The sequence below is a fragment of the Trachurus japonicus genome, chromosome 19 (assembly GCF_045865225.1).
Source record: "Trachurus japonicus isolate A0001 chromosome 19, Traja_1.0".
In the NCBI taxonomy this organism is placed as follows: domain Eukaryota; kingdom Metazoa; phylum Chordata; class Actinopteri; order Carangiformes; family Carangidae; genus Trachurus; species Trachurus japonicus.
Window position 1 is genome coordinate 10,519,594 of NC_140925.1, and position 13,722 is coordinate 10,533,315.

The 13,722-nt window shown below is 41.8% G+C and overlaps 2 protein-coding genes across 2 annotated transcripts; both read right to left on the minus strand.

Moving 5' to 3' along the window:
• Positions 1-4,252: 4,252 nt before the first annotated feature.
• On the minus strand, positions 4,253-10,907 carry prph2a (peripherin 2a (retinal degeneration, slow)). Its single transcript, XM_085761470.1, has 3 exons — positions 9,910-10,907; positions 8,018-8,264; positions 4,253-5,543 (listed from the first exon to the last, which is right to left on the minus strand). Exons 1-3 carry the CDS (start codon positions 10,488-10,490, stop codon positions 5,337-5,339), a joined length of 1,035 nt encoding a protein of 344 aa, XP_085617596.1. The 5' UTR covers positions 10,491-10,907; the 3' UTR covers positions 4,253-5,336.
• A 1,373-nt stretch (positions 10,908-12,280) lies between these two features.
• Positions 12,281-13,675, minus strand: tbcc (tubulin folding cofactor C). Its single transcript, XM_085762036.1, has one exon. It carries the CDS (start codon positions 13,633-13,635, stop codon positions 12,586-12,588), a length of 1,050 nt encoding a protein of 349 aa, XP_085618162.1. The 5' UTR covers positions 13,636-13,675; the 3' UTR covers positions 12,281-12,585.
• Positions 13,676-13,722: the final 47 nt, after the last annotated feature.

Here is a 13,722-nt window from a genome sequence, read left to right on the forward strand (position 1 = left end):
CTTACGCAAGTAAAACGACCAGAAAAGTAGAGTAATACTGCATTCAAAGTCCAACTATAGAGAAAAATACTAATATATGTTAATTATTTTGAACTGTTTTGTCAAAAACACAAAGGTTCACAATGACATAGTATAAATCAGTGGTCACTTAATCACATAAAACTGTTTATTTACTATCAGAATGATTGACTCCTAATCTTGGTGTTGATTGGTCCGTTCAGTCAATTAAACCACATAGTGTGAAACTTATGACATGACAATAATAACACAACTTTTACCCATGATCTAGGCCTAGCACTTTTATAAATCTTCTGCTACTTTACTGTTTCTATTTCCACCCCCCTAACCCCCCCTCTCTCTCTCTGAGTCTCTGAGGACTTTAGTGCAGCATCCTGAGATAATAAGATGGTGTGAGGTGTGCGTTTGTCCTCTCTGGGTGGCAGCAGAAATGTTATTGCTGAAGGAACAGATAGGTGCTAGGATCTAAACTTAACCCGCTGTAAATCACACACACTTGTGCACATACACACACACACACACAGACACACACACAGACAGACACACACACGCAGAGTGAGGCGAGACAATATGTGTGTGCCCATGCATGCCGTGACTTCAGCCTTTTGTCGGCCCTGCTGACCTCCGACCTGGTTTCTCTCCTCCATCCACTGTTGGAGTTGAGTGTTTTTACCTTGTAAAACTCAACTTTTGATCGACGCTGGGTGGGATGCAGCGTGTGTTTCTGTGTGTGTGTGTGTGTGTTTCTGTGTGTGTGTGTGTGTGTGTGTGTGAGCAGCAGGAATTGTAACGGGGCAGCAGCAGCAGTGTTGGTAATGGCTGGTCAGCTGGTATGGCGAGTATTCAGGGCGGGGGCAGTGCATTGTCCTCTCATAGCTCCAACAATGCCCCTCTGAGCAGGGCCACACATCTACCAGTCACGGGCCTCTCTCTCTCTCTCTCTCTCTCTCTCTCTCTCTCTCTCTCTCTCTCTCTCTCCCTCTCTCGGCCTCTGTCTCTGCTTTTCTTTCTGTCTGCCATATTTATTCAACCCGTAGTGAAGTGTAAAGTGAGATGTGATGCGCGCTTGCTCGTCCCTGACCTTTGGCCTCACAGTTAATATTAGAAACGTTTTGTCATCTGTCTGTTTCACCCTTTCATCATCATCATCATCATCATCATCATCATCATCATCATCACCGTCGTCGTCACTCTGCATAATTTATTAACTCCCCCAGTGTTGCATTTATTCATAAGAGCAGTTTCTTCATGCATAATTAATAGATGTTTGTCACATTCTGGGTGTATTGGTGTGGTTGTTTTTTTTTAATCAATCAATCAAAAGATGATTCATCAATGATCAGCCTTTTTCAAAAGAAAAAAAATGCTACGTTTTGTTTCTTGAATTTTGATTTTCTCTGTTATCAAATTGGATTAATTGAGCTATTTTCTGTTTCTAATCGGCTGTGGAAACTTTTTGTTGTTGGTTTTTATCTGCATAAACTGAATGTTTTAGACTCTTAATTGCACAAATGATGACATAACATTAATCTCTGAATATCAGATAATTGATTAATTGATCAACAGAAGATTTATGGGGAAGTATACATCACAATCAACATCAATTTAAATCATTATTTTAAGAGTTCATTTAGTGACAGTTTGATTTAAATCACAGTGAATGAAATGTATTGGTGATTAAAGGTGCTGTCACCTTGTTGTTTGGCAGCAAACGGGACATTTTTCACAGTTTCCTGTCGTTTTATAGACCAAACAATAAACTGATGATAATTAATGTGCAGATTAATCAACATGAAAACACTTGTTAGTCTCAGCCGTCCTCATTTATCACTGCTTTGTCTCATCTTTTAGAATAAATGATCATCAACACATTAATAATCCTTATAATGGCAGTTTTATGAATATGATTATTTAGTGAGATAATTGAGATCTTGTGTGGAGTGACAATGTTTTTTTTATTTTTTTTAATTATTACACAATTCATTCATTTATCCAGTGGGAAGTGAACAACAATTACAAAATCCCATCCATATCTATATGTTAATTGCTTTATACATGTTGTGTGATTAAAAGTTAAAGGTGTTTCAGTGTTTTTTGTTTTGTTGAACATAAAAAATACTTTTCTGATCTATTATACCATGAGAAAGTTAATCAGGTAATTACATATGAACATTATTATGATTATTTATGGTTTGTTTACATCATGAAACTATTTAATGCAGTTGTTTCTTACAGTTCATAAAGTGACCCTGTTCCATTATGACTGATGGACAGACGCTCTCTAGTGGAGAACTAGTGTAACTGTCGCTGTTCAGATTCACAGCGTGTTGATTCATTGACACCAAATTTACCCAAAGACACAGAAGGAGCCAAAAAAAAGAAGAGTAACAGCATCAAACCTGGGACTGTGACCAGGGAGCAGCACAGTTGGAGTCATGATGAACTTTCAAAATAAAGTGAACCAGCAGGGAACATGAGTACAGATGAGATTCCTGCAGGAGACCCAGGACTCACACAGAGTTGATTCATTGTCGGTGTGTTTCCTGCAGTCACCAGCAGAGAGCAGCAGAAAACTCTCTCCATGTCCTCTCTTTATAAACTGGGTCTGTATGGACAAACACATTGAATATGAATCAGTTAAATGTGTCTTTTAAAGTAAGTCACTTCCTTTAGTATTAACTGGTATTGAAACCAGTGGAGGAAAGTAACTACTTTTACTTTAGCTATATGTAAGGATAATTTTGGAACCTTTCTACTTAGCATTTCCATTTGATAGGCTACCTCTTTATTTTCCTCCACTACACTTCAGATTACACATTTATCAGATAGTTGTTATCACTGTAGAAACTACTCAATAGTGTATAAAACCATAAGAAGCTGCACATAAGGCATGATTACGCCAAAACATATAATAGAGGTCATTCTTCATCATATTTTCACTTTTTACACTTGGAGTGCATTTTGTTCCCGATGTTTCTTTTGAATTTGAAAGAAATTGGTTTTTTTTTGTTTTGTTTTTTACAACAACAATTAATTTGAGGCTGCAGTCAGCAGTACAAATACTCAAATACTGTTCTTAAGAATGTTTTGAGGTACATGTACTCATTCGAAAATATAGGCCAATTTATCTGACAAACCACTTATTGGATTAAAATGTTAAAATCTCAAATAAAGTGCCAACAATTCAAACTAGTGATATGCATTAAGTTTAAACACTTTTATATATAATTATCCCCTAATATTAAAATGCTGTTTACAATATGTCAAAGCTTAAGTCAAAATAAACACATAATATATTAGTAGTAATAGTTTTGCTGCATTTTGAGTAGTTGGCTCTTATTAATACTGCTATTGATATTAATCCAGGACTGTTATTGTGCCACTTTTTTATTCAATTAAAGAAGGTTTCACATTATTTTTTTATTTTTCCTAAAATGACGTCTTGTGTTTCATCTCCCTGCTGCTCTGATCTTTACTTTCTCCTGTTTGTCTCTGTGTGTCTGTCTCCGTGACGTGAGTCCTGCAGTAGGACATCACCTGCTCACCTGGCTGAGGGGCTCATGCTAATCTAAAGCCGATTAGGCTTCTTATCTACTCAGCGCTGGTTATGTGCTTTGGGCCAACAAAAATACCGTGCAGAGTTGGCCTCTTTACCGTTCCTGCTGACTCTTCGCTGCTCCCCCCATCTGCTCTAACTAAGCCACACTGGCTTTAATATCACGGCTCCTCACTCTTCCTGTCTGGGCTTTGCAGAAAACGTGGATCTCTGTTCAGATGCATGAATTTTGTAGTGGATTATGCTTATTGAAACTTATTGGTTGCAGCTCATCTATATGGAACCAAAGGATTTGATACTTGAACCCTCTTAAGTGAAAACTCATTCAAAAACAGATTTACAGCAAAAAGAAGAAAAAAAAAATCAAAGGTTGTGCATAAAATAGTTAAGAAAATTCAATTACACAGGAACTTACCTAGAAAAGTCACTTGCAAACACATGCACTGTTCTGTCTGTCTGTGAATGCATATCAGGTGCACATCCACACACACACACACACTCGTCTTTACAGTGGACATGTGAAAAGTCATCCCATGTCCATGTGAAAGCTGTAATGCCATAATTGCCCTTATCCTATTGACTTAATCAGGAGCCCTGCGGCACTCACTGCATGCCTCTCTCCTGATCTCAGGTCTGTTCAACTCAAGGTCGAGACAACACCACGTCATCGTTTCACGGTCGAATCACAAATCTAAAATCCTTTATTCATGTACACAATCAGCATAAACGCCTCTCTACACAGACACAAAAAAAAATCATATGGAAAAAAAAACTTTACATGGATTTAAAATAAAAGGTTTAGCTTATAATAATTACATTATTTTTTTAAAAAAGTTAAATTTTCTTTTCATCATTTCTACACTATGTACAAAGACAGCAACCCAGGTGTTAGAATATACATACATAGGTGTCAATATACAGATAGTGAATGTGTGAGGGAACCGTCAAAGAGGATCTGAGATCACAGCTCAGGGGCCAGGAGCCAACGTTTAGCTGCCAATTTCAAGTCGTCCTCCACAGGTTGGGAGTTGCCCCTGCTTCTCTCTGGAGCTCGCCTCCTGATGCCCAGGCCTCACTCTTCGACGACGTGCCTCCACGTTTGTGCATAATTCGTACCGATTCATTCAATTTGTAATTTTACTCCATCTCAGGAGGCTCTCCAGCCGTCATCAGGTGGACTGGAGCAGAAAAGGTGGTGGGTGAGGGAGGCTAATTTGCTCTTTTGTACACAAACAGACACTACAGACAGAGACAAGCTTCAGGGCCGGAAATCCTGTCTCATCATCATGAGAGGGGGGGTTGCATGGCAACCACCATCCCCACCAAACTATTGGACAACGAGACAAAGGAAAAACGTTACATACTTACTCATCATCAAAGAATCTGACATTTATTAATATATATCATATTTATTGGACTTATCGTTTTGCACTTTTTTTGTTGTTTTTTTTGGAAAAAAGGATCCAAATCCACAGAATCAGGAGATCTCAAGAGTCGAGCAGGTTTGTTTGGGGGGAAAACCAAAATTAAAAACCAAAACATGATTCACTCTACTCATAATCTCTCTCTACAAATGAATATACAGTATTATTTGTGTCCATTTTTTTTAAGGAGTCCGTTTAAAAGGTGTCCGTAGCCAAATGTGTGTTTGCAGGTAGTGTCTACATATTAAATGTTGGTAGAAAAAAGTCCTAATCTCACAAGTCCCCTTCCTCTCCTCCCTCAGGCGGGAGTGATGTCAGTTTTTGTGGGAGGGGTCAGCTCAGCTCACTGTGGCGACTGCTACCTCGCCCCCCTCCTCCACCTTGGTGCCTTTGCCCATCGCCTTCATTGAGTCCATGATGTCAGTGAACGTCTCCTTCACAGTCTTCTCCAGGATCCAGCCCTCGCTCTCGCTCTCCGGGTCTTCTGGGTTGGCCAGGGTGGACTGGGAGCTGTCGACGTACTGAAGGCCGATGGTCACCGCCACCTGCAGAGGACACGGACATGTTGCAGTAAAACACCTGGGCACTCAGAGAGCAAATAGAGACATTATATACAAAACTTTAAACACTCATATACTGCAGCAGGTACAACTTCATATAAACAAACGTACTCAACTGGAAATGACTAAATATTGTTTGATGAAATGAACATACCAATCTAAAGACTGGCCTTTGTATAGTGCATTCATTAGACTGGCCTTTGTAAAGTACATTCAAAACAGTATTATCATCATCATCACTATATAAAAATTAATTTAAATTAAGGTTAAATAGGAAAACATGATTAATAAAAGCAGTTTTCATAAAAAGAAATACCACTGTTACATTCACAGTTTCTCAAGCGTAAGAATTTGCTGCTTTACATTGTTTGATATTATAATAAAATAAATGAAAGTAATGATATTTCTGGATTTCAGGCTTTCAGACAAAACATGACATTTTTTATGTTAGTTTATCACTAGCCCATCTGATTCTTGCAGACACAATGATTAATGGGTAAATTAAATAAATAATTGGCAGATAATACAATATAACTGTCAGTTGCAGCTCTATTTTAAATATCTGTATAAAGAGCTCTATATACTGTGTACATATTCACCTTACTATACTTTTTGTTTTATCTATATTCAACTGTTATTGTATTTTTGTACTTTTGTACTTTGCACTACACTTTGTCTAATTCCTTGTAGTTGTATTACTCATGGGCAATAAAAGCTACTCTGATTCTGACTCTGATTCCAATTTAAGACACAACACAACAAGAGGTGACATAAATGGAGTGAGTGAGTGTTGATCTAAAGTGATCTAAAGACTTAAATCCCACCGTCCCACTGGGGAAGTTAAGAAGTCGGTAACTATGAAAGGTGACTTCAGATCAGGAGATCAATCTCCCGGAAGTGGGTCTGTGCCTGTGGCCTCCCTGAGCCCACTATCTGTGTCAGCATCAGGACGCTTGCATAACAACTCTTAAATCTGGGATTCCTCCGACTGCGCGCCTGATCAGCTTCCATGTTAAATCCAAGTTTTTAGAACGCAGGGTTTCGTCTGCAGGACTTCGGGTGTAAAGGTATTATCCAAATGATGTCAGTTGCCGTCTGATGGAGGCGAGGCGACGCAGAAGTTCACCTCCACCGCTAAGCTAAAGGATTTAACAGTGCGTGTTTGTAAAGATGAGCAGATGTTGGTAGTGGAGAGAGCTGGAGAGAGGACAGAGGCCATTTGGCTGCTACAGGTTTACACTTTGTGTAGAAAGTATAGCATCAGGTGAGATGCTGTTGATAAGCTGCACACCCATACACGCCAAAGGTAGTGCCAGGTAACCTGAGCGTAGGGCGGGAGGGGCGATGTTTAGGTAAAGAGGATAGAGTTGTTTGGGAAGGAGATGCAGTAAGTGGATATAGATAACTTTGGGGAGGTGGAGTGTGGACAGGAGGAAAGAAGAGGAGGAGGAGGAAGAGGAGGAGGTGATGGACAACAGAGATGCCAACTGGGTCAAGGCTTTGCATGTTTATACACAGGATTTTCAGTTCCCACTACTCGGCCATCGAAGTTCTTGATTGACTCCCAAAATATTTTACTGAGCCATTAACTGAATCGTTAAAGTTACCTTCCACTGTGCAAATTGATGTAGCCCATGTGTGGAGTTTGATATTAGACTTTCCATCTCATCTTAAATCTGAGTTTAAGGCGTGTTTGTATGAATTTGAGACATTGCTAGTTTTAAAAGCCATAATGTAGTGCACAACAAAACACCATGAATGGCCCAACCTGCTTAGATCCATGGGTTGTTCTGTCCATAGATAAATCATAGCATAAAATGCTCAATGAACATATTATATTTCTTAAAACATACCCTTTGAATGTAACAATTTCATAGTAAAATAGACCCTAGCCCTAACCCTAACCCTTTGGACTGTCTCATGTCCTACATTAGAGACACTCCCAGGTGGACCCATAGATAGAAAAGCTATGAGAAGCAGTTCTGAATTGAACTTCAATGTAACTAGAGAAGTAAACCAGACATATATTTTCCAAAACAACCAGTTACAATTCATCCTTTGTGTTTTTTCACTTGCAAAACCGCTGGAATGAGCCACCAAGAAAACATGAAATTCACTTAATGTCACTGAGAAGTTTGTTTAAATGGGCTCATCAATGATCTTGAGAGTACTGGGTTAAAAAACATCAAGTATCATTGGGAGTTTTCCATCCTCCAGACTCAGGTGGCAGTGACAATTCATTCATATTTAACTGGTTTTACAAGAGAAACAGCTTTAAGCATGAAGACTAACTGGTTGGTTTGGCAAATGTGTTTCTGGTAAAGTACCCATAGGCTTTTCTATGGAGTCATCCAGGCCAGGAACCAGTCCAGTCCTTCAGATAGTAGAAATCAAAGCTGATCTACTGAAACCTAACAGAGCAACTTATTTATTTATGTCCGTGTTTCTGTGGCTCTGACCTCCAGCATGGTGATCAGCACCACCAGGGCTCCGATGGTGTTCATCATGCCTCCATAGTAGGACAGCAGGGCGTCACGGCAGCCTCGCTTCCACACGTTGAGCTCCTCGGTGTAGTGGTCGTAGCTGTAATGGGCGGTGTTGTTGGTCATCTGGAACTGGATGCAGGGTCTGGGGGAGCTGGGGTTACAGCAGCTGAATGGGACTCCATCCATCAGGTACTGGCCGTCCACGTTGCTCCCAATGCGGCTAAGAGGAATCAAGCAAGGTGTCAAGTTCGTGTCATGTTATGATGGGTTGGAGGTGACAGTGAGGTGAGATTAGAAGGTCTTAGAGGAGCATGAAGTATAAATAGAAAGTCCAGGTTGGACTTCTACCACGTCTACTACTTTCTACCAGAAACAACCAACATCTGCTCCGTTACCGAAGAGAACCTTGTAGACATACTTAACATCATACAGTCCAATAAAACACCACACATTTCTACCACAGCAAAACGCAACCTTGAACCAACACCTGGTCAGGTTTAGTAAAAACAGCACTACTCACAATGACAGAGTTACAGAAGGGCGGCTGAAGTGGTTTATATTGTATTATATATTATATTATTATTTATATACATCCTTTATCATTGTGGAGCCTAAATAAGACTGTCACTTGAGCACAATCAAGCATCAACAGTTTGCAGAATACGTAACTAAAGCATCAGTCTTTTTGATATATTGCTAACATCTCAATTATGAGGTCTACCTATCACACATAGGGGACGACAAGTGTGAGATCAAATTATACTTAGGGGGTTTGATCTTTTTTTTTCTAGATTTTTCAGTGTAAAATGTTTTCAGGGTGATGATGGTGCCCAAATTAGCACATTTCAGCCTGTGCTCAATCTGAAGAGCAGATCTGGAGGTGATTGACAGTTGTAGGTCAATGGAAAGACAGTTCGATTGGATAACAAAGACTTGATTGGATCAGATATGAATCAGTGATTTCTAGAAACATCAACAGCCAATTAATACCCCCAAAACACCTTGGATAACACTTTCGCCCACCAGTGAATAATAATAATAATAATAATAATACATTATCCATTGGTGTGATGTTTCAGCAAGGCAAGGTCAAGTGAGATTTGAAAAAGTTGGGATGAAAGGAAAACTTCAGGGGCCTGTTATGGAAAAAAAAGTCCTGTAGTAACTTCACAAGAACTTTCACCTATCACCTCGCCAGCCACTGTTTATGCTAGATTTTAAAATCCCAGATAGAGATTGTTTTCTTGGACAGTGCTGCCTCTGGAGTGTTGCCAGGTGCTCTGCTGATTGGACAGGACACTGATTCCTGAAGGACACGGAGCTGTAATCCCAGAGATTAAACACTAATTGTGTGCCAACTCTCAAAATCATCTTCTTTTCAATTATCCTCACACAGCAACCTAGTACCTGTTGCTCACATGTTGATATAGGCATCAAAAATGTAAGGTGACTGAAATGGAACAATGTACATTTTAATCCAGCTCTTGCCTTTTGACCCATATATCTCTTTCTGTAGCTAATCACCAAAGCCCCTCCTCTTGACTTTATCCATAAAACTGCCTAGTAACCTCTTCTACCCTCCCAGCCCCCAATGCCCCGTCCCCATTGCTCCCTGTTGCTGTCACCATTTCTGTGGTGGTAATCCTTAGAAGATGAAAGTGAATAATGCACCTGCTCTGACCTACCTTCACCTCAAATCCACTTATACTGAAATCTAACTTTGTATAGAAGCACCCACCTCAGCAGCCTCCACCTTGACGCTCGGGGTCAATGACAACGTCTTTAACCCAAGAAAGAGTCATTTCATCGCCACGTCATTGTGCAGGTTATCACAAAACATTTAGATCTTAAACTTCCTCACTTACTCTTTTACTTCCTTTGCGCTGAAGTCAAGGTAGCGGTTGCTAACCCACTGGATCTCAAACCAATCTCTGTAGTTGTCGTTCCCGCAGCAGCGAAACTCCATCTGCATCAGGTCCAGGGTCCTCTTCATGTAGCATCGTCCCGGTGTGTCCGTGTCCTTGTAGAACCTCATGCCGTTCCTCAGCCCCTCGGCCAGGGTGAACTGCAGCGGGATCCTCATCACAAAACACATCAGGGCCGTCAGGAACAGCAGGACGTTGAAGCCCACGCAGAACACCAAGAAGGTCTTCAACATGGGCTTCCACTTTGCAAACTTGGTGGGGTCCAGCGAGTCGTAGCAGACTTTACCTCCAAAGGCGTTGATGCCACAAGTTATTAAACCCATGAATATGAGCAGGTTGGGCAACAGGTGACTCTCGTTGTTGTCCATAAGTTCTGAGCGCTTTCGCAACTCGATCTTAAAGAACAGGCCCATGCTGAATATCAGCACGCCGGCCATTACAGCGAACCAGTACATGAACCAGACAGTCTGAGCGAGCTTCACTCGCTTTTTGAGGTCAAACTTGACCAACATCAAAGCCATTGTTCACTCTGAGATGTGTCCTCGCCTGTGAAGAAAGAATGAAGAGTCAGACGATGATCAGGAGCTCCAAGATTTCCAGAGCTTGCTCAGTTTAGGAAAATGTTCTCGGATGTGCCAGCCTGCAGTCCTAGTAGTAGTTTCCCCGTCGCTCTGTAGTCAGGGTCTCCTCTGGCTGGTCCAACAGGGCAGAAGAATCAGCTCAGGCGGTAATCCATCCCACAGCAACGAAGCAGAGATGAAGAACCCAGGAGGACCCCGGAGGAGCACAAGAGGGTTACTTCTTCAAAACTATCTCCTCTCCCATTGTGACAGAAACTTCAACTTTCACCAAAGCTTTATTTTCTACACCCTTTACCGGTTTTTCTTCCTTAACACACAGGTGAGGCTAATCGTGATGTTCCGTTCACTCTGAGAGGTGGAGGATTGCCGAGGATCCTCATGATTAAACTCAAAGTTGCAGTACGTCATGCTAAGCCCCTGTAAGCGGCCTGATCCAATTTACAGAAATCCCTCTACACAAGATGAGCCCAATCGTAAGCCGCTGCCAGGGGCCATAATTGGTTTGCGGCTGCACGTGGTCACAGTCGCCTTGATCGAACACACCAGGAGCTGTGATGGCATCGTGGACATGAAAGTGGAGCTAATAATGGCGCGCAACCATTCACAGGTAGGGGTCCTCAAGTTCAGCGCAAAACCGGATGCCTACACAGTGAAGCAAATTGAGTGGGTTAACAAAGCCCCAGTGATCCATTCACAGAAACAAAGGCGCTTTCAGGCCCACATCTAGTACGACCCCATATGTGAATAATCCAATCATAACTACACAAAAAAGCTCCAAACCAAAACATGTAGTGAATATAGACAGAAGATAGTTGTAGAAAACATCGACTTGCAGGCTAATTAATGCATTTAAGTGATTTACTCTCTCCGTAGTTAACTCATTATCACTTTGTATCCTTGCCGTTAAAATCAACAGTGTCTGCACAAACCAAAGCCAGGCGTCTTCCTGAATGGCTTCAGTTCTTATCCCTGTCAAACTCCATTGTCACTGGACATGAGAGCTGCATGCTGCTCACTGCATCACTTCTATCGCCGTCTCTGTTCTTTCCAAATGCAATTAAAACAGTGACTGCTGAGCCTCCTTATGCCTCGTTCACTGCATCTTGCAGCCAAAACCACTATTCTGTTTCTCCATTGTTTATTTATTTACCTGTGTGCTTTTTAAAAATTATTATTTGCCAATTTCTGATCTCTATCTCAATTGCTTATTTTGAATTGTGGTGCAGCCAATTTTATTCACAATGGACCACAAAGTTCCAGTCAAACAAACTAACAATATCTCTAGAGAGATAGTCTAAAATAAGGCATCTCCTCTGTATTATAGTGTGGTTTCAATTTTGTAACACACAACATCTTAATAATAATAATAATAATAATAATAATAATAATAAAAAATTACATCTCCTATCTATGGAATCAATGTGACTATCTGAAAAAATGCAGTTAATCATGAAAACAATTTGGTATGCACCTGTAATCATCATGTTTTAATCTGTTCAAATCCTTCAGTATCACACTAGTAAACTGTAAACTGATTTGAGTATTTTGAAAACAAAAAATCTTTTAGGAAGGAACAAAATCTGATGTTGCAGATGAGTTTTCTCTGTGCTAAGAATCTTGCCAACTGTTTCATGTGCAGAATAAAAAAAAGCTCAGTTTCATTTTGGCAAGAGTGTGGATGCGCTGCGTTGGGATGCTCATATACAACAAACAGTCATTTAATCTGGTGAAACATATTTTTATTTAACTATAGTTGAGAACAAGTGCACTTTTTTCATCAATGTTCAGACACATAGCAGAACAACACACCGCCTTCCAACAGGGAACATGCTGTTCAGGCAGGGCTAAGGATCAGAAATGTCAGTTTGTAATGCTAATATAGAGAATAAATTAATTTGCATCTGTATTTTTGGGTGTGTGTGCTTGCATATCATCTCTGTTGTTACTTTAATCAAATTGAAAACACTTAATTCAGGTTGACAGCTTCTGATTCGGTGGTTTGATTGATGTTAATTTGGCTTTAAAAATGTAAACTCTACAGGTCCCAGTTGGTCTTCCTGTCTGCTTCTGGGATGACAGTCCAGTTGGGGGAAGGTGTCCCGGCAGCAAGCCAGTTGAAGTCGTCCACCTGGGTCCAGTTGTTTCGGTCCCGGTCCAGGCCAGAAACACTAAAGTCCTCCTCCAGAGTGGGATAAGACCAGGAGAACGGAGCAAAGCTCACCCCTTGGCAGTCCTCTATTATGGCTCTGCTGGTGACATGTAGATACACCTGCGTGTCTGTGGTGTTGTGGGTCCGCAGCTGCTGACAGGGGAAGACCAGGGTACTGTTCTTACACTGATCCACGAACACTGAACTAGACACCGGCCCACACAGGATCTGGCAGCTGTCGATGTGCTTCAGGTGCAGGGTGCTGGGGGAACCGAGCAGGCGCACCTTGCAGTTGGACAGGTGGGTCAAGAGCACGTCTCGTTTCTGGATCTCCTCGGATGTTTTGGTGAGAACCTGGTTGTCCATGTTGGAGAAGCCGCACTGCTCGGCGGCGGCTGCTGCGGCTCCATCCACCTCCCCAGATGTTGCAGCTGCACCTGCGCCAGGTGGGGCAGCAGCAGCATCAGGTGCAGCAGGGGCTTTGTCTGCAGCTTTGGTGCGAGCTCGAAAGGCGAACTTCTTCTTGGGCAGGGCTTTCTCTCTCGCTTCTGTAAGGGAGGTCTGGAGTTTCTGGAGAGCAGCCTGGGATTTCCTCAGCTCGTGCTGCGTCAGAAACAACACGCTGTCGTTGAGAAACTTTTGGAGCTGCGCGGTTTTGGCCGTGGCCTCCTCCAGCATCTGGGTCAGCGCGGCTCGGTCCGCTCCGGAGCAGCCAGCAGCCAGCAGCTCCTCGATACACACCCGCTCCCTGTTGAAAGCCTCTGAGAAATACTTATCCTTCTCCTCGGCGACAGACTGGCTCTCCTTCTCCTCCTTCCGCCGCTCGACATCCTCGATTCTCGCCTGGTTCCGTCTCTGAATCCGCTCTGTTATCTTGGCGAGGCCGCTTTCTTCTGCAAACTCACTCTGCTGCCCGACTTCCACTGTTACATCCATGTTGTTGTGGTTGTTTTACTGACTGGTGGATGCGGAAGCGATGACGATGACGACAGCTCGTTTTCTTTTTCGTGGTTGTTGAAAACC